This window comes from Protobothrops mucrosquamatus, unplaced genomic scaffold, assembly GCF_001527695.2.
Source record: "Protobothrops mucrosquamatus isolate PMUCROS unplaced genomic scaffold, P.Mucros_1.0 scaffold1440, whole genome shotgun sequence".
NCBI lineage: Eukaryota > Metazoa > Chordata > Lepidosauria > Squamata > Viperidae > Protobothrops > Protobothrops mucrosquamatus.
The window spans coordinates 204,468-224,840 of record NW_015387622.1 but is presented as its reverse complement, the minus strand read 5'-3'; the positions used below and the strand labels follow the sequence as shown (position 1 = coordinate 224,840).

The 20,373-nt window shown below is 38.6% G+C and overlaps 1 protein-coding gene across 1 annotated transcript; it reads right to left on the bottom strand.

The window, feature by feature from the left end:
* Window positions 1-3,920: 3,920 nt before the first annotated feature.
* On the bottom strand, window positions 3,921-16,999 carry LOC107292858 (pantothenate kinase 3). The gene is made up of 7 exons (XM_015821985.1): window positions 16,927-16,999; window positions 14,329-14,681; window positions 12,743-12,996; window positions 11,933-12,109; window positions 9,114-9,237; window positions 6,696-6,821; window positions 3,921-5,220 (listed from the first exon to the last, which is right to left on the bottom strand). Exons 1-7 carry the CDS (start codon window positions 16,952-16,954, stop codon window positions 5,170-5,172), a joined length of 1,113 nt encoding a protein of 370 aa, XP_015677471.1. The 5' UTR covers window positions 16,955-16,999; the 3' UTR covers window positions 3,921-5,169.
* Window positions 17,000-20,373: the final 3,374 nt, after the last annotated feature.

The window sequence follows — 20,373 nt, the reverse complement described above, 5'->3', positions numbered from 1 at the left end:
CTTTGAAATAAGGGAAGCTGCAGTCCAACCCATCTGGAAGGTAACCAGAGTTCCTTTCCACAGCTTTGCCTCTCTCCCAAACTCTTATTAGAACAAGTTCCAGATGTTACTTTAGAAGCAGGTGCTTGGGCACATGTTGCGCAACCCAAAACTGTGAATTCTGCTTTTTCATAAAGGAGTCCAGTACAATTCAAAGGGTGTGACTGAGGATGGAGTTCTACGCTGTTGCTTTCCTATTTAGATAAGGCGGCACTAGTTCTTGTCCTATATCAAACTGGCCTACATCATACCGAGGATAAAAATACTGTAAAGCCAAACTGATCTTAACCTTCCCGTAGCGTGGGCGCACAAAGTTATGGCGTTCTCAGCCTTATGTTTCATGAGAAGTTCTAGTTGTGGTTAAGTAATTGAGGCACTCCTTTTATAGTTTAGTTTCAAGTAACCCAGAGGTTGCAGCTGAAGAGTAGAGGGGCTGTAAAACTGATAAGGACACCTGCCTGACCCAATGAGGAGGAACGCTGCCAGTCCATGTTGGTAATACTGAATAAGATGGGAGAACATTCTGAATTAATAAAAGGCAGCTTTCTGGATTCCTCTCCATTTGTCCCCTATGCACAAAATACACAGTAAAGCTAGTAAGAGATGTGAATCGTCATCATTTGTAGAAGTAAGGCTTGTGTTCAAATATTTGGCAAAACCTTTAGAAATAGATTGATTAATGCACGTCTGAGTCACGTGACCAACAACTGACCAAGAGGGATACTTCCTGCATCTCTAACGTGTCCCAAAATGTTAATTTTTAAGGAAAAAATTACTAAGGTAATTTTAGTATGCTTGCTTGCAGGCTTCCTATTAATTTCCCCTTTAATAATAAAAAATATTATTTGGAGTAAGAACACTTATATTGTGTTGCAATGCAATACAACATACTTAGAAGGAGGTCGCTTCTGAATTAAGGAAGGGTCTTTGTTTCCCAAAACAGAAGGTTTGCAACGCAAAAGCTTAAGTTACTTTTAATTTACAACAGGCATAAATACATTGATGCTACTGTTTAACATGCGGACAACAAGGATAGGGATGGGAGAGGCAGAAGGGGAAGTATCGCTCAAAGAAGCAAGAATGTTCATTGTGTTTTATCAAAATTCTATACTTAAAAGTAAAGCTAGATTTATTATAGCTCGTTAGAATGGTAGCGAAAGGTATTACTTTTAATGGCACATTACTTTATAGTCATAATCCCTATCTACTTTTTAAAATCCTACCATCCATACAGCATTATTTAATTTCCATTTAAGAACAAAAATACTGGATCCTAAAAGGAGGCTGACTTTTTAGAAAGCTAAAAATTCTAAATTATGCAATTACCTAGTAAAACATACTGAGTTCAGCACTTAAATTATAACTATATTATTTACAAAACAATTCATTAATATTTAGGAGACTGATTATTCAAAACTGGCTCTAAGCAAAATCATTTTTTTTAAATCCAAAGACTTAACTTTAAAAATCAACGGTGTAATAGAAGTACACACACATTAAAATTCAGCATGTTGCTGGTTCACATCTATTCCATGAAAGCATATTGCAAAACAAACAAACAAAAAACAAAAAAAAACCACCCAACAGCTGATACTAACGTTTTGATGCGTATTTTGGAGATGATCACCTTAAACTACATCGTGCTAAACCTGAAACATTTCCATTGCAGCCAACAAACCAAATCCAAAATACGTAAGGAACATTGATCAAATGCAGTTTGGTTTTATATGCATTCTATCAAATTGTAAGATTTTATAATGCCTGGGGTTGGCAAAACAGTGAACAGAATTTGCAATCGGTCACAATACAATCTTACTATTGAAGATATAAGGAGCAGTAGAGTGAAAAGGGCCAACACGCTACTCTCAATCCATTTGATCAGTGAGATTCAAAAAGACTGTGCAATCAATCCACACTGCAGCCTGATAACAAATCAACAGGACCACTCTTGTTATATTCTGAAATGGATAAAAAGAGTGATCTGGTTTTCATACCATCTTGTGTTTTTCATGGAATGCTTAAAAAAGCAATATAAAAATGAGAAATAAATCAAGGAATGTAGGGGGGAAAAGACTGGTCCATTAATGCTCAAATTCAGTAGTTAATAAGGGATGGTCATATGAGACACCTTATCCAACTATACCTTAATGCAGGGGTGTCAAACTCAATTTTACTGAGGGCCGCATCAGCATTGCGGTTGCCCTGGGGGGGTGGGTGTGGGTGGCCAGAGTGGGTGCAGCCTACTGGGTGGGCGTGGATGGAGTGGGTGTGGCCTACTGGGTGGGTGTGACCAGTTCTACATCATTCGCATCAAGGGTGCCTGTAGGGGCCTGGGCAGGAGTGGGACAGATCTGAGGGTCTCTGGCAGAAGGGGGTGGGACCGGGGCAAGTGCCAAGGCATGGTCCACTGGGGCAGGTGCCAAGATGGCCACCACAAAATTGTACATTGGCTCCTGGCTGGCCTGGGCCAAGGCCAAGGCAGCGGGGGCCGTTCCCTCACTGCTTCCAGGATGGCTTTGTGGGCCACATGAAACGACTTCGCAGGCCACATCCGGCCCCTGGGCCTTGTGTTTGACATGTCTGCCTTAATGGAATAGCTCTTGAAAATTTTATTAGCTCCAACAGCACATGATCTGTCTTAAGAAATAAAAACTGTCTCCTTAGCAGCCAGCATGCTCTTATTTTGAGAGATTGTGTTTATCAATCTATCCATACATCCCCTAAGGCCAGAGGTAGAACATTGTAATTAACCAGGAAGGACTTTGGGACTAGAACCGAAAATAAAATGGGGGGGGGGGGAGAAAAAAATGCAATATCATGGGCGAATTTTGTTTGAAAGCTGCCAATATTCAAAATCAGGAAAAGCTCAGTGTGTCACTGAAGCCGCCAAAAGGAACCTTAAGGCACTCGTGTTAACTGTTGGGACTAAAGAGGTGCCACACTCGGAACCTCTGAAGGAAAAAGAAATGTTCCCCCTCTTGGCTTACCAAACATTTTTCTCTCTCCCCAAAAAGCTGAGTGCTCCTTTATCTTTTCAGGAAAAATCTCTGCTACTCCCAAACCAAGAAAGCTCTTACAATAGAGCTAAATGAGCTTGCTAACAGCATGAATTCACATGAACAATGGCAGAATTTTGTAACATTGCAATGGCGTTTTTGTAAAAGTGCTGTTCTTATAAATGCAATTACATAATGCAAAAATAAAAACAGAAATTGTCTAACATAAAAATTGCCAATGCATTCATTTATGGGCTTATTCCAAATCTATGATGTTACCATGATGTAAATCTGTTGAACTAAAAAGCATTGTATGATATATAGTAAGTTTTAGTAGTGCCAAAAATGTCTCTTCACAACAGGAAAGGCAGACAATAACTGTTCACTTCTGTTGTTTTAAAACGCAAAAGGAAAAATAATATTTTTTTACTTTCCTGGTATGAATTTGGAATTAATCGTTATACTTTGTGAAATGGGCTGGGGTTAAAATAATCGTATAATGTTTCTACGATGAGAGATATATATATTTTTCTGAAGTTGTATTTTCTGACTTCCTCAAACCAGTGAGATACATACAATCTCTGGATGTTGCCCTGTGCTATACAGAGATAATTCATTTCAAAATTCTAAAAACAGAAAATATTTTTAGGTGACTGCTACATACTACAAACCAATTACTAATCCTAAGCACTGAAATATAATTATAGACAAATGATTTTTTTTTAAAAAAAAACACCTAAACCAACCAAAATTCCAAGAATGCTGGAGTTATTTTCATATAGATATTGCTGTATGAAATATTCATGTGCCAAAATAGTATTATCATCTTATCAAGTAAAATAAGCAGTACCTAAAACTCAGGTGAATTCCAGACAGGGGTAGATTCCCTTCTAGAAAATTTAATTCATGGATTGGGTAACTGCATATTCCTCCAGGATACAATAATTACATCCTTGTGCATAGAAAGTTTCTTTTCTGAGATTATTCTTTTTTTGCTGAGGTCTTATAGTAAGCTTTGTTGCAGCAGTCTATTAAATACGCCACTATTGTAAACTTTACAATTGGATCTGAAATGGCATAAAGTTAAGTATAGGAGCTTATCTCAAGGCCACACTGTTGCACCACTGGAACAGTTTACTTGGGTACAATGAAAACACTGGAACTGTTGACTCTGCAGTTCAACCTCTATAGCTGCCATAATGGTTTAAGGACACAACCTAGTCCCAACTTAATATTCTTAAGTCAATAGAGGTGCAATGAGATCAACTCACTTTCTTGGAGCTGGGAAGTCACACCAAAGGCATTTTATTAGATCTGTTTTTCCAGCCTTTGCCACACCACTGTATCTGCTGGCACTGTTTACAGAAGTAATTCTGAGATATATGGATATTTTTTTTACTGTCACCTTTTGAAACTGCTGAAAGTAATGTCTGGTTTATACCGCTGGTAGTTACACACACGTGCTTGATTGTTTAATTCATTAAATCAATTGTACAAAACCGTTGCTGATGTGTTTACGTTTAATGTTTGGAAATTTAACACTGATGCCTGAATTAAGTATTTCAACATGCTGTAACTTACTTGCATTGAAACACAATACCTTGCATCTAAGATCCTTTCTTCATTCATGGCTACAATCAGTTTTGGAGTTGATTGGAAATCTAAAGGAACTCTGAGCACAAGGCTATGTCAAACCTTGTGCAATGACATGCAATCCAATTGCTTAAGAATAGTTTTGAAGCAAAACAGGATTAGTATTGAAGGGTCTAGACAGTTAAGATTATGTCTTTGAGTTTAAGACATATGCTGAGTATTAAATGCCTATTACGGCATTCCCCAGCTTGATGCCCTTTATTTATGTATCACAACCAGCATACTTAACCGCTATACCAGCTGAGAAATTAGAAGGGGTACCAAGTTGGAGAATGTTGATGAAATGGATTAGAGATTCAACTCCGCTACCAAGTGCTTCTTATAGGAGCACCCAGATGTCAACAATGAGATAGTTTTATCCTTCTGTTAAAGACATTTATAGAAAGACTGCAGCCCTTCCGCTCTTCCAGTTGATATAAAAACAATTATGTAATAATGCCAGAAAGGTAGAGAACAATTCAGTATTGTGGTGCTTTGAGCTTCAGCTGAAATTTGGCAATCCAAGGAGGGCACCAACTGCTCCAAAGTACCCCTGCATTTAAAAGAAGATTTTGCACAATTCAGTTTTTGGTGACACGTTACATTTGGTAATTTTGAAATAATATATAGAAGTATGGGTCAAAATCTTTTTTTCCTTTTCCTTGTATAAATAATTTGGGACAGTTGTGACTTCTCTATTCTCTGCACACTATTTTTTCTGTCAAGATTACAAATATTAAGTCTTAAAAATATCTTAATTAACCTGCCTGATTTAAAAAACTGTATGAGAGCACCAACAAACTTCCCTTTAGAACTCTTCTGTATAGTTCTATGGCTACTTTCATCTTTTTTTTCCTACCAGAGATAATTTCTTAAGGAAAGAAAAATAAAAAAATGCTCATGACTTCCTTGATGGGCTATGCAAGGAATTCTGTCTGGAAACCTCCTTCCTGTCAATTCTGAATTCTTTCCAGCCTGTTTGGATATAGTTTAGAGACTATCATATGGTGACTGAGCTTAGTTTACTGCTAGCTTCTCTATCAATTTAAGAAATTGCACATAAGACTATGTGCCAATCTAATCTGTGCGCACTATTTCACTATGTGTTGTGTTTTACAGAGCTTATAAGGTTGCATCCACTCTGTTTTCGTTTTGAAAGAAGTCACTAGAAGTCTTTTCTTTTCAACCTGTATTTTTCCAAGCAACTGAAACATTTGAATATAAGCCAATCACTTTGAATACTATTAAGGTTATCATTCTGGACGTCCTTCAAAACCTGGTAGTGTCACCAGGGCCTCCAGGGAATTGGAGACATTCTAAATGGTTCTGTGGTGGTGGTGAATATTTTTAATCTGGGGTCTGCATATTTTAAAATGCTAATAATATTTTCATTTTTAATAATGATGTTTTATGTTTTTTTGGCATCTGTTTTTATGTATTTGTTGCGTTATTCGATTGTTGCACATTGCCCAGAGTTGCTTTTTGAGAGAAGGGCGAGCATAAAAGGGTGATAAATAAATAAATGGGTTTAACTATGACTGGGTTGCATGGCCCCCAAAAGCTAATATAGTACAGTGGTGCGGGTTTTGGATTGGCACTTGGGAGATCCAGATCCTAGGCTCACTGGTTAACTTTGGATCAGTCACTTGGCTCAATTTCTCTTAAATGGCTGTTGTTGTGTGTGTGTGGGGGGGGAGAAATTGGAGGGTGTGAGACGTGAGCTCCTGAAGAAAAGATGGGAAATAAATCTATCAAATAAACAAATATAGGTTCCCAAACATATTGCTAACAAAGAAGCTTGCTAAAGCTTTGGAATGAACCCTACTGTTAAATTCAGAAGTGTCTTTCCCCCAATAATAGTAATGCATAAAATCCAGCATTTAAATTTGTCTCTGATAATTGAAGTACAAACACATCATTTACGCATACTGTATATTTATATCAAATCAAGAATAAAAATAACTATGGAATGCTGAACATTGATATGTAGGGAAAGATATGTAAAGGATATGACTGACACATACATACCTCATGTTCAAGGAACAAAGCTTTCAGCTGGCCTTTGGACCAGTAATCCAGTGCATATGCCAAAAGCTTCATTGATAAAGTATTCACACGTAGAAAGTTACCAACAAAGACAACACGGTTTATTTTCTAAAGGGAAAAAAAGCAATAGATATATTTCTATTCTTGATTATAATCAAAAGCGATTCAAGTTTTCTCTGTGAAATGGGAAAAAAATTAAATTACAATTTTCAGCGGCCATTCTCTCTGTATTTATCCCTAGATAAATGTGTATAAAAGCACAATCCCAGTATTTATGTAAGTTACATTCAGTAGAATTATTTTATTTTACATACTAGAATTATGTACTGCCCTTTGTCAGGTGTTGTTCCCAGACAGCCTACATTTTATTTAACTGTACTAATTTACCAATTTATACACATAAAACACCTATATAAAGCACTATGCAGACCTGTCAATGAGTTGGACACAGACATTTTCTTATTTGAATAAAAGCAATATTTTCCTTCTCAGAAGTCTTCTGATTCAGTGGAGAGAAATTGAGATTTTTGCCTATTCTCCATCTCCCTATAGTCCCAGACCAGATCCTCCCCTCTTCTAGAAGTGCTCCCAAATCTCCACAGTAGATCTGCAGTTATATAATGGGTTGCAGGGAAGCTGAACCATGTAATCTTTTGGCACTTTAATATACTCTCTGACTAGAACTCAGCTTAGGGAATGCTGCTCTTGATAAAAATACAGTTTGGATCCAATTTGAATCAGTATGAATATGACAAAAATGCTGCTTCCTACTTAAATTGTTCTGGAATTTGTCCAGAAAAAGAGATCTGATTGTATTTCCAGGCAAGTTTATCTGATATCCAGATTTCATGCTTTCTTCACACAGCAAACATTTTAATTTGCTCAGGCCTCTGAGTAATGCATTGAGTCATTTTTAATTTGAAATTGTTTTATAAATGTTAGTTGCATTTTATTAAATGTTAACTATGCCAAAAATGGGAGATTAAAGTAAACTTTGGGCAATGACAACAGATGCTTTTCACATATCCCTATAATCTTAATTCTGCATGTATAAAAATACTATGCATCATTCTTCAAATTCTTATGTATTAAGTGTAATACAATTCAACCACTGTTTACAGTGAAGCAGTACTTAATGTCTTCATAGCCCTGTACAATGCTGCTTGATCCATATGCAACAAGGCAGCACTGTAAAGAAGCCAAAGACAGCAAGAAATATTCCCAAGCAACTAATTCTTTCTCCTATTGGGACACAATTGGTTATGTTAAAGTTTTCTATGCATAAAGAACAGATGCAGAAATTCAGAAAGCAGCAAACAAAGAATTGTGTTCACTACACTTCCTGAAGAAATGTACACTGGATAAAAAATATTGATTTACATTACAGGACTTATATGGCTATCTATCACATACAATGACTCTAGGTGGCTCACAGGAATATATAAAACATAGTTTAAAACAAAGGTACCTTTCTCCCCAAGCACTAGACCAAACATCATAATTAATATATAGTTGAATGGACTATTGCAATAAGCTGTACAAGGGGCTGCCCTTGAAAACCATTTGGAAGCTACAACAGTCCAGAGTGAGATGGAACAGGCAATGATGGCATGCTAACATCACTGCTCTACAAGATGCACAGGCTATCAATCAGCTTCTGAAGGTATTATCTGTATTATCACCTATAAAATCCTTAATGGCATAGGAACTGGCTGACTTAATGCCTATCTTAATTGTTTCTTTCCACTGGTGAGATCAGGCAGAATGGAGACATTCCTGGTTCTTGAATAAAAGTGACATCTATCAGGACCCAGGAAGCATCCCTTCTCTTGATGCTGGACCTGCTCAAGGGAAGAGCATCCACCCAGAAGTTTGTGCGGCTCCCATTTGGGTAACATTCAGGAAGTCACTGAAAATTTGGCTTTCTTCAAGGCTATGGAAAGAGTTGTGGTTGATCTTTGTAGGACATTTTTCCTGTTACAGGATGTTTGCCTTCTGGACATTAGGGATTAAAAAAAAATTGATTAAGCCACCCAGAGTCATTTGAAGTTGGACAGTCTCTAAATTGTATGATTGATTGATAGATAGATAGATAGATAGATAGATAGATAGATAGATAGATAGATAGATAGATAGATAGATAGATAGATAGATAGATAGATAGATAGATAGATAGATAGATAGATAGACAGATAGACAGGTATGTAGGTTAGGATAAATTTAAATGCTAATCAACTTTAGGATGGCTCTGGAGTATTTAAATTCAATGAAAAAAAAAAGGACAAATCTTGAATAGAAATTCTAATGAGAAAGAACTTGCTTGTCCTTAGCAAAAGAATTGTTCCAATTTACATTTAGGACATCACAAAGTTTCCGCATCTTTCCTTTAACACAGTTTACCTCATTTACAGCACACATTCGTGCTATAGATCCAATGTTGTTGGTGATAGTAACCAAGGTTGCTCTAGCCAGGTCTTCTTTGCTGACAGACTCCCGTTTCTCTTTGTAGATCATATTCCCAAAGCTAGAAAAAAATTACAATGTTGATGTTCATCAAAAGGTATACAATAATACCTCTCCCTACCTGTGATAAGATGTACTTCTTTATAAAAGCTGCTTACAAAGCTTGAAAGGGCTCATGTCATGCTATAAATAAGAAACAATAACTGCTCAACAATCTTGGAACTTGAGGCTCAATACAGTTAAGCTAGATGGTGCACTGACAGAGATCATTATCTCTTTTGATGGATGGAAGTTTTTGTGAAAACCTGAAAAAAACAGGTTAGGGCCAGATTTTCAAGGAAAAAAATATCTATGTGGTCACTAAGAGTTGGCACATAATCAATTAATTAGGCAACAGAAAGCACCTGTGTACTTATAAAAATAAACTTGCAAAATTCCCCAATTAGAACTGATACTGATCTATATTCTTCCAGTTACAACTATGTACCTGTAGAAATGATTTGTCGTTTGGGAGATCAAGAATATTGTCAGAATGACAATATCTAAGTCTAGCCTATCAAAAGATGGTAGGATGGGAAAGGCTGGACACATCCCAGAGTCATTAAATGCTTCATAGTATTTAGATAAAAGTAGCAGACTTTATTTTGTGCCAACATTTTCAAATCACCTTTATTGATGAATCAGTTTAATGTTCTACCTAGTTTTGTTTTTCCCCTCTGGAAATAGCAGGAAATTGAATGACAGTGAATGTAAGCAGGCATTCTTGATTTTTAGAGAAAGAACAACTGAGTGCAGTCAAATATATATTTTAAACTTAACTACTCTGTTAAATACTTTGTGAAGAAGAAAAATGTTACCATATATCAAATAAAGGAAGAGCTATTGAATCTTCTGAAACCAAAAATTTGTGTGTTTCGGAAATTGTGAAAGGCATGTTCATCGGGCAGTACTGAAGCTTAAGTAGTAGAAACATGAAGAGGAAATAGTTCTTTGAGTTTAATTCTTCAGGACCAGATTAATTGCATCCTTGGACACTGAAGCAATTAATTGATAATCTGGCAACATGTCTTTCAACTGTATGATTCTTCTGTTTACTGCCAAGCAGTCATCTACCTATCACTGTTATCTAAAGAAAAACCTAATACAGCATAAATGTGCTAATTTTGTACTTTTTTTGTCAAGGAAAAAATAGATTTACAAAGTAGACATTAGGAATGGAAACCAATCTTAACTGTCAATAGAAAAGAACAAGAAGTTATTCTGAGTAACAAAGTCTTAAGTTTGTTAAGCACCAAAACTATAAATCAATCTTCTGTTGTTTTCTAAGCAAACACAGCTGAAAACCTCTTCAATCATATTAACATGGCTATGATTACAAAGGTATTACAAGATGCCAAGACATATATATTTTATTGTTTACCAGACATTATTTTATGGAATCTTCAACTGAAGTGCATATTTGAATTAATTTCAGTGGGCAAGGACTATTTGCGGGTTTGATGATAGAAGACAGTTTACAAGACTTTAATAGCAACAATTGGTTCTAGGCAGTTATAGAATTTTAATCAGATAACTATGGGGTATGATTTGATATGTGCCATCAAGTTCTTTTTCACCTTACCAATAGACAAATTTTCTCCCTGATGATCAGTTCCTAACCTGTTACAAGTCTCCCGATGGTGCATTCTTCATCACTGTAATCACTATCCACCTTAATAGAATAACAGAGTTGGAAGGGACATGGGAGGCTTCTAGTCCAATCCCTTGCTCAAACAGATCCTATACCCGTGGTGGTGAACCTATGGCACGCAGAGCCCTCTCTGTGGGCACGCGTGCCATTGCCCCAGTCCTAGGCCTTCAGCTGGGTTTTATAAAACCTTTTCGCTTTAGACCTTCACCGCCATGTGCAAAAAAAAAAAGAGGTTCAATCAATCAATCAATTTTAACTTCTCGCGGGAAAAAAAGATCTTGCAAAGTTGGAATTGATTGATTGAACTTTTTAGTCCCACCCAGTCTGCCATTACCACCGCAGCCATGCCCACCATATGGGTGGGCCACGCCTACTCAGTTGGCCACACCCACCCAATGGGCCACGCCCAATCGGCACCCGATGATACATAAGTGGGTTTTGGGTTGCAGTTTGGGCACTCGGTCTCTAAAAGGTTCACCATCACTGTCCTATACACTTCTATACAATTCTGGAAAAATAGTAGTCCCACCTCTTTTTAAAAGCCTCTAGTGATGGAGAACCCACAACTTCTGGAGGCCAGCTTTTCCACTGATTGTGCTAACTGTCAGAAAACTTCTCCATAGTTCTAGGTTGGATCACTCCTTAATAATTTTCCATACGTTGTTTCTTGTGTTGCCTTTAGGTGCTTTGGAGAATAGGCTGACCACCTCTGCTTGCTACTAAAGAACCTTGCTACTGATTGTCCTTTTCTTCTCTTTCCTTCCCCCTTTCCCAGCATTAATATTTTTCTCAAAAATTATGGGGAAGTAAATTTCACCTAAATGTCTTATCCAAATTTGCTCTATAAATTTTTATTAAGGAAAAATATTAAAAGATAATATATAATCTAATGGGTGGAGAGTATTATTAAAGCTAAGTCTTTCCATGCCACCAACATACTTTCCATTTCAAAAATGTATTAGTGCTCTATATTTCTCAGCTATTAATAATATAATGTAATATAATGGATATATTATTAATACATCACGTCAGGAATTCATGATCTGTGTTACTTTGCCATGCCTACCTAGATGCCACTGCCCATCCTGGTAAGCCAAACCGTTCATAGTCTCCCCCATAAATATCCCGGACTAGCTTGTCAGCTTGCGTGCTGTTGCCTTTGGATGCCATTTCTAGAGCTTCTTCAAAACTTTCACATCCGGTCAGTAAACTGCACAAACCAAGAAAGGTCCCGCCACCTAGACTGAACATGAAAAATTTGTAAAATTATACCTCTTAACTAATGCAATGATCATGTCTTACCTATTTAAAATTAGGAAAGAGATATAATATGATCAACTGAGAACTGAGGAAAGTATTTGTAAAGATATAAAACAGGAAGTGTATTTAATGAACCACCATATAATAAATACTTCAATTTCTATTACAGTCTGCTCCTTTACAAGGTACACATTATTCTGAATGTAACTGTTCCAGTTAAGATGTCTATCTGGAAACCAATTCACTGCAAGACTTTTAAGATGCTTGTCTATGCTTGACTAAGGGTAGTCAACTCACACCACAAATAAATTACTATGACCAAAGGATTAATCATCAGCAATTGGGACTTTCTTAATCTTGATGGCTTTCTTTCCTTTTTTTTTTTTAACCTATTATGATTTAAAAATCATTTATCTAATAATTATCAGGCCATAATGTTCTCAAAAATAAACCTGAGATGGCCATTCAATATATTTCATAAAGACATAAACATAAACACTCATGCTGTAAAATCGAAAGATATTTTGAAAAAGACATAGTTCTGAACTGACATATTATCTGAAAGATGGTTGAGAAAGTACAATATTATAAGCTTGGCATGCATTTATATGTGTACCTTGTTCCGGTCACTCTCTTGTAGTTGTCTTTGGAATGAACTGCTAAAATACTGACTCCTGAGCCAATGTTTACAACCAGCAAAGGGTATGGATCATCTAAGTTAAAAGGCATCTTTTGGCATCTTTCAGGTTCTGATGCATTTTCAAAATAGTAGCATTCTGCCTGGCCATTAAAACTGACAGAATCTATATACAGCAAGCCTTTGACGAGACAATCAAGTTCATCCAATTTGTGCAGCTGAAGGTCTCCAATCTCCAAAAAGAAGAGAAACATTGATTAGCATAACATGTTCCTGAACAAAACGTAAGAGGCTACAGGCATCTGATCTTTCATTCTAGACCATCTTTCTAGCATTGTTGTAAAATTTGATGGAGCTATACTGGAAGCTATAATTCAGGAGCCAATTTGGGCTAGAGTTTTAAGGTGCTGGCCTAAAAACTAGGCGACTATAAATTCTAGTCCCGCCTTAGGCATGAAGGACAACTGAGGAGCTTTGGGCCAACTTTGTTGTGGAGAAAATAGGTAGGAGGAAGGAGTATTGTTTATGTTCATTGCCTTGAGGTATTTATAAAAATAATAAAGATAGGATGAAAATATTTTTTAAAAAATTTTGGACAGTCTGATTGATAGACTTGATATATTGATATATTAGAGAGCCCCCGTTTCATTTCCACTGTATCAGTAATACTATCTTGACCACAGCTAACCCTTTTGTAAAAATGTTAGAATATTTTTTCTTTTTTTAAAAAAAAAATGACTTTAGATTGCTGAAGCTGATGAAAGTGTTCTATTACAACATACTGGAGCAGAGGTTGTTGTAGACATAATATGTTGCTCATGACAATTGGTAAGATATATGTGCCACTCAGTTCACATGCCCAGCAATTATCTAAATTTGTCTGATTGCCTTCCTTCTTTGCACGTAATAATTGGAATTGCTGGCTGTTAAACAAAGAAAATGTCAAAAGGGTTGTGAACAAGGCAAGGCCCAATATACCTGCATACTACAAATCCTATCTATGTCATCATTTCTTAATATATATTTTTTGCTGTAAGACTTAAAAGAACAATCAGGAGAAATCTTGCCAGCTCTTTTGTGCAGGATTTGAAAGAAAACAAGGAGTTATTTAGGAAGTTATTCCTGCCTACATACAATTAGTACCATGCAGTGATTCTTCAGCAGTCAAATTCCAAAGTACAAATCCAGAGATCTCTTTGCCCTTATCAGATTCTTGTCTTATGAAAAAGAGACAATTGCCCTGGTGGCACAGTGGTTAAAGGGCAATATTGCAGGAAAACTCTGCCCATAGTCTGGAATTTGATCCTGACAGGACTCAAGGTTCACTCAACTTTCTATCCTTCAGAGGTAAAATGAGGACCCAGACTGTTGGGAGCGATATGCAAATAATGATGACATTGAAACCGCCCAGTGAGTGCTGTAAAGCGCTATGGGACGGTATATAAGCCTAAATGCTAACTAAATGCTAACTAAATGCTAAATTCAACACAGGTTGAATTTATCGTCACAATCAGTATATATATATTCTGTCAATCGGAATGAGAACATGCAACTGAACTACCTACTGTGCGAAAATCTTCTTCAAATTTATAAGCACCACCACCAGTGGCACAAAGCACCGTATGTAGTGTGGAAAAGTTTTTATTTCTTCCCATTTGAATAAAAGTAGGCAAGTCATGCGTTGGGAATCTGATAAAGTGCAAATTTCCCTTTCGTCCAAAGAGTGTCAAGTCTTTAAGTTCAAGGTGGACATCTCGAATACCAGTGGACCCATAGGCCACATTTGATGTTAAATATTTGCGAATACTCTTCAGACTTTCAACCTCTTCCTGCTCTTCTTCTGCCGTAATATCTATAGGTTCAAAATATGCAAGTTTCACTAGCGTTCCACCAATATCCATTCCAAACCATGGAAAAGCTGTGGAGAGAGAAAGAGAGAGAGAAAGAAAGCTTTATTGTTAGAAATACCAAATATTATTTTATTTGCGAGGCCTCTTTATTTTGTTAAACAATGAAAATTGTTTGGTGTTATTAAAAACTCTCATAAGAGCAGAGGACAAGTTCACTTCTATGTGTTTCCACTGATTCCATATATAATAAGGATTTTGTTACATAATATATAATATGTGACAGCTTTGTTTAAATTCTATTATCTCCAATAGCATGTTCAAGTATGCATATGTAAATATGTGTATATTTACATAAGCATACTTGAACATACTAAGAACAAAAGCACTTATGAGCGCTTCATTGTGTTTTCAAAAGCAGCTATTTAAATTACTCAAGCATCAGTGAGTTGAAGCCAGGGTCAGCCACAATACTTTCAGAACAGTTTAAGCACTTGAAAACATTAGATGAAAATGTTTGGGTACAGATTTGATATTGTTTTAAAATAGTACTTTGCAACAGGATGATTCATTTGAAGAGGCAGTAAAACAGGGATTCCCAAATTGTAAGATGTACCTCTCCTGGGGAAGTGGAAACAGAATCAAAGGGAGATGTAAAGCATCTTTTAGTTGCATATTGTTACAACAAATTCACCCTTCTCTAGTTCATTTATGTTTAGTTTAGTGTATTAATTTTTAGGGGAGGAGTGGAATTCCTGCTTTAAAGCTTTTTACATGCTTCATAAATTATAATCAAGATGTTACAATTCGTGCTTGAAGCAAATAGTGGAACATAAGTCACCCGTTTATAACTTTTTATTATTCTGCAATAAAGTTAAATGAGCTACGAAAACTTAGAACATTTTTTCTGCCAACAGAGCAGTAATAATTTTCAGCCTTAAAAAAATGAACAACCACATATTTGAAGTTAGATTTTATGGAATTTGTTGGGAAACATGAGTTTGAATTATTCTAAATGTGATTATAGAAGCAAGTTAGATCTTTTAGTTTCAGAAAACTTTCTCTAGGTACATTTTCATTTGAAGGTCTTAAATCTTCCACAGTATCTTTTTTGTTGTTATGGAAGCAGAATTTTCATTAACACAATTTCAGGGAGACCTTATTTCTTTCACAGTCCTGCATTTGAAGGGGTCTGTCTTAATTTTAATCATTAGGAAGGGAAAGCAGTAACCTTGAAGGTGGCCATCAACATTTTGTTCCCAGACCTCAGATAGAGATGGCACTGTGTAACCAAGGAGTACTATTTCACAATATGCTGAGGTATATTTTAATACAAAAGCCGTCTTGTTAAAACAGATTATGCATGTACAGCAGGTTTTTCAATCATGTTGTACACTTTGTTCCAACAAATCAGAAAGTATTTTATCCATGCAAATATGACAAGAATATACTGTACTGCATCCCAAACTGAGGAATACAATTACATATATATATAATCTACAAATGTTAAAGTGTTAAATTATTTACTTCCCTTTTTTTGGTAGTTTCCATCTATAGAAATAAAAAAAAATACTAGTATATTTTCAAATTTTAAAAAAATGTTTAGGGATAGGGCATATTCTTATTAGGTTACCAAATGCAATACTTTGTTTTAGTTCAGCTTAAGTAGTCTTGTATAAATATTTTCATGTCAAGACAAACAGCAAGAGGCATGTCACTTTTACAGGTGTTCTGAAAAAGCAAAGTTTTATTTAGGAAACTGTATTTCCAAGGGGCTGCAATTCTGGCATTGAGTGCTGTGTACTGCGGGGCAGTATATAAGCCTAAATGCCCTTGCTATTGTAAACATTTGTAACATATATAATCAATTCCTCTCCATCAGGAATTTAGTTTCCTACATCCATGCAACTAGTCAAAAGAAAATACTGATTTTTCTCAAAAATTGGAGGATCGGAGGACACAGCTTACTTATGCTTTGACTATAAAAACGTTTTTTTTTCTCAGTACTAAATTAAACAGAATCAGTGGGACTTACTTTCAAGGATGCCAATATGCACTTGGTGCACTTTTGCTTAACTACTAGTAAATGCCTATGCTACATACACACACACACACAAAAACACACACACACACACAAAAACACACACACACACAATCCAGTCATTTCTAATACAAACAGAAGCAGAAAACCCTATATAGAAGCTACCTGGAAACATCCAACATTTACTACAGTTCAGAGATACCCATTTCTTTTTAAAAGCAAAAGGCAAAAAGGCCAAAAGGCAAGGCGTCTCCGAAAGAGAGAAAGGATCTTACATGGTTTTTTGGCATCTTTGATCTTCATCTCTCCGCAGTTGCCTTTGCGTGGGCAACTTCGCTCGGGCGCAGGCTTTCGCGTCTCGATGTTACTCGAGGAGGAGGAGGAGGAGGAGAGAGGAGGCTCCGGGCTAAAGTTGCGGGCGCGCCGGCTTCGCTGCTTGTGGTTTCGGCGCGTGCCGGCAGGCGGCTGAGGTGGCGCGCGTGTGCGCGTGCGCGCCGGCCTGACAGCAACGGCTCAAGGAGAGGCGCTGGGAGCGGAGGGAGGAGGAGGCGGAGGCGGAGGCGGCGGCAGCCCAGGTCGGGCCAGGCTGGGCAGAGGCCGGCGGTACCGTTGGCGCGACACCTTACTCTCCGAGAAGCAGCGCTTTCAGTCGCGCCGTCCCTCTGGAGCCGAGCGGGCAGAAGGCAGGATCCCCACCGAGCCGGCCCCACCCACACGCGGCCCCGCCCGCCCTCCCTGTCCTCCCCCTGAGGGCCGCCTTGCTCACATCGACGGCGGCGGGGGGAAGGGCCTCCGGCTGAGCAAATCCGCGGCTCCGAGGAACCCCGGCCGACGTCTGCCGCTGGATGCCGCAACGCCACCTCCCTGCGCCTCCTCCTCCTCCCCCTCCTTCCTCCTTCCTCCTCCCCCTCCGCTCCAGGCAGCAGGGCGCAAGGGCCGATGGGAAGTGAGCAGGGCTCTGCCGCTCCTACAAGTCCCAGAGTGCACCGAGCGATTCCATCCCCTTTCCCCCAGCGTTCGGCGGGCCAGAAGCATGCAGGGAAGCGTAGTAGCGCGACGGTCCAAAGGAGACCGTCTAGCCTGCTATTTCCCGTCTGGCGAAGCAACGATGCTCCCCGCGTAGCCTGGCGGCGAGATCCACCCCACTCACCCCACAGGAAACAAGCCAATGGACGGGCAGCGGCTCTCCTCGCTCCGCCCTCCCAGGTGTGATCGGGGCGGAGGAAGAGGAGAAGCCCTAGATGGGCGGCCCGTGGGGGGGTGGGCGTAAGGGAGAAAGGGGTTCAGAGCATATAATGTCCTTCTGGGGAGGAATGAAGAGACTGCCATGCCCAGTTCCTCTTAGCTTGGACTGGGAAAGCTCTTAAATGCATGGAAAAAGGGCTAAAAGAATCTAGAAGTTTAGACTCTTGCGCAAAGCATGGCTGGAAAATTCGACCGCGACTTGGAAGTATTTTTGTCAAGCGGAATTTCTGTTCAGCCCAGTGGAAATTGTGTAAAACTAAGAACCAGCACGAGGACAGAATGACACATAACGTCAAAGAGGTAGCTAAGTTGCGTAAGACTACTGAGGGAAAGCTAGTATAAAAGGCAATTATTGCATCATCTCACATAGACAGGAAAAGCACACCAAATAGATCAGTGGTTCTCAACCTTTTTAATGCGGCGACCCCAACTGGTCGTAAGTCAAGGACTAAACCGGTCGTATGTCGAGGACTAAACCGGTCGTAAGTCGAGGACTAAACCGGTCGTAAGTCGAGGACTACCCAACCGGTCATAAGTTGAGGACTTTCCCTGTCCGGGAGCGCCACGCATGCGTGGTTCCGCCCCCTGCGCCGGCAGAGGCGTAGCTGGCAAGCGGCAGAGACAGAGCAGGCCGACCACCAGCTGGCCCAGCCCAAGGGAGGTAAGGCACCCGCCGGAAAAGGGGAAAAAAATGGCGGACAAAAAAAATGGCGGACAGCCTTGCTTGGCGACCCCCGTGAAATGGTCGATCGACCCCAAATGGGGTCCCGACCCACAGGCTGAGAACCACTGAAATAGATGGATGCTTCCTAAACGGGCTTTGGATTGTCCAGTAGAAGGAAATGTAGTAGTGAGTGATGAAATTAGTAGAACAAAGTAATAACTGTAAATTGCAGAAGTTGAACGTTTGGACTACTTTGTCAGTTGGCTTGCAATTAGTCAATTGAAGCATGTATTTTTGTTCAAGCTACCAAGATAATAGAATAACAGTTGGAAGGGTGGAATGTCTTATCTAATCCTCTGCTTAAGCAGGAGATCCTATACTGTTTCAGATAAATGGTTGACCAATCTCTTAAAAATCTCCAGTGATGGAGCATCCACAACTTCTGAAGGCAAAATGAACAAACAGCAAAATGTATGCAATTTCCATTTTGTTACAATGTCCTTTTTAGATTTCTTCAATGTTTTGACCTTCCCCTGTTCTGCTATTTTAATAGTGACTTTCCATCAGCCTCTACGTTCTGCATCAGCTTGCATCACAGGGAGATTGAGCATCAAAGTTCTCTGATCAGTTTGTTCCACAAAGATTTTTATTGCTGCACTTGAACATACAGGTCTTTGACCTTTGCAGATTGTGAAACATTTCTGAATATACAGTATATATATATATATATAATCTGCTTCAAACATCACATATCGTGATCAGTTAAGCAACGAATCTCTTAGTTAACAGCCTTTGCTTTCCTATTAGCTCACCAACTGTAGTACTTTGATGCAATTGGGGAGTGTCTAATCATTATTTTATGGACTCCTTATTCTGTTACTTATTTTGAAAGACAACCACTGCATTTCATTTTCCATCTGCCTGAAAATATCCCGAAAATCTATTTCAGAATATTGGAATTAAAATGAAGAGACTTAAGCATTTTCAAACTTCTCAGCAGCTTTTGATACAATTGACCATGGCATCTTATTAAGTGGCCATGTGGTGTTGTATTGGTTCTATTCCTTTCTGTGGAGCTATTCCCCAAAAGTAGTTCTGGACAATACTGTCCCTGCAGTGTTAAACTGCAGATCCATAGGATCTAATCCCATCTTATTTAATATCTATAGATGTAGAAAAGCAGGTCAGCAGATTAAATCGCTAATAGATTCAAACCAAATCTTTAAGATGGGCAGATTGTCCTTACAATAACAGCCCTAAATACTGATTACCTGCTTATAAAACCCTAACTGGTTCTGGATATCAATATCTGAGAGACTACAAAATGGCCAGTACTGGGCGAAGCAACCTGAACTGCTGTGGCTGTATCTTGCAAGAGGCTGTACAGGCATTAATGGGTCTTCTCCACAGCCCCTCGTTTTGGATTTTTTTTAAAAAAAAGGCTAAAGACTAGCTTGTTTATTTTGGTATTTCCTGAAACTTGAATTCAATTTGGCCAGAAGTGTAAGAATGGCTAATGTTTAAAATTCTACTGATGTTGTGTGATTTTATAGTAGACTCCAGCTCAAAAATCATCAGATAGTAGCTCAGGGTATATATCTAATACAGTGGTTCTCAACCTTTTTAATGCCGCGACCCCAACCGGTTGTAAGTCGAGGACTAAACCGGTCGTATGTCGAGGACTAAACCAGTCGTAAGTCGAGGACTAAACCGGTCGTAAGTCGAGGACTGCCCAACCGGTCGTAAGTCGAGGACTTTCCCTGCCCGGGAGCGCCGCGCATGCGTGGTTCCGCCCCCTGTGCCGGCCAAGGCG

Bases quoted from the DNA above. Each gene is read 5' to 3' on its own strand.
- LOC107292858 (XM_015821985.1), bottom strand. From the start codon at position 16,954: ATGAAGATCAAAGATGCCAAAAAACCAT. The intron at 14,682-16,926 runs GTAAGATCCTTT...CTCTCTCCACAG, and splicing joins CAAAGATGCCAAAAAACCAT to CTTTTCCATGGTTTGGAATG. The intron at 5,221-6,695 runs GTATGTATGTGT...TTTTAAATGCAG, and splicing joins CTTTGTTCCTTGAACATGAG to GGGTACTTTGGAGCAGTTGG.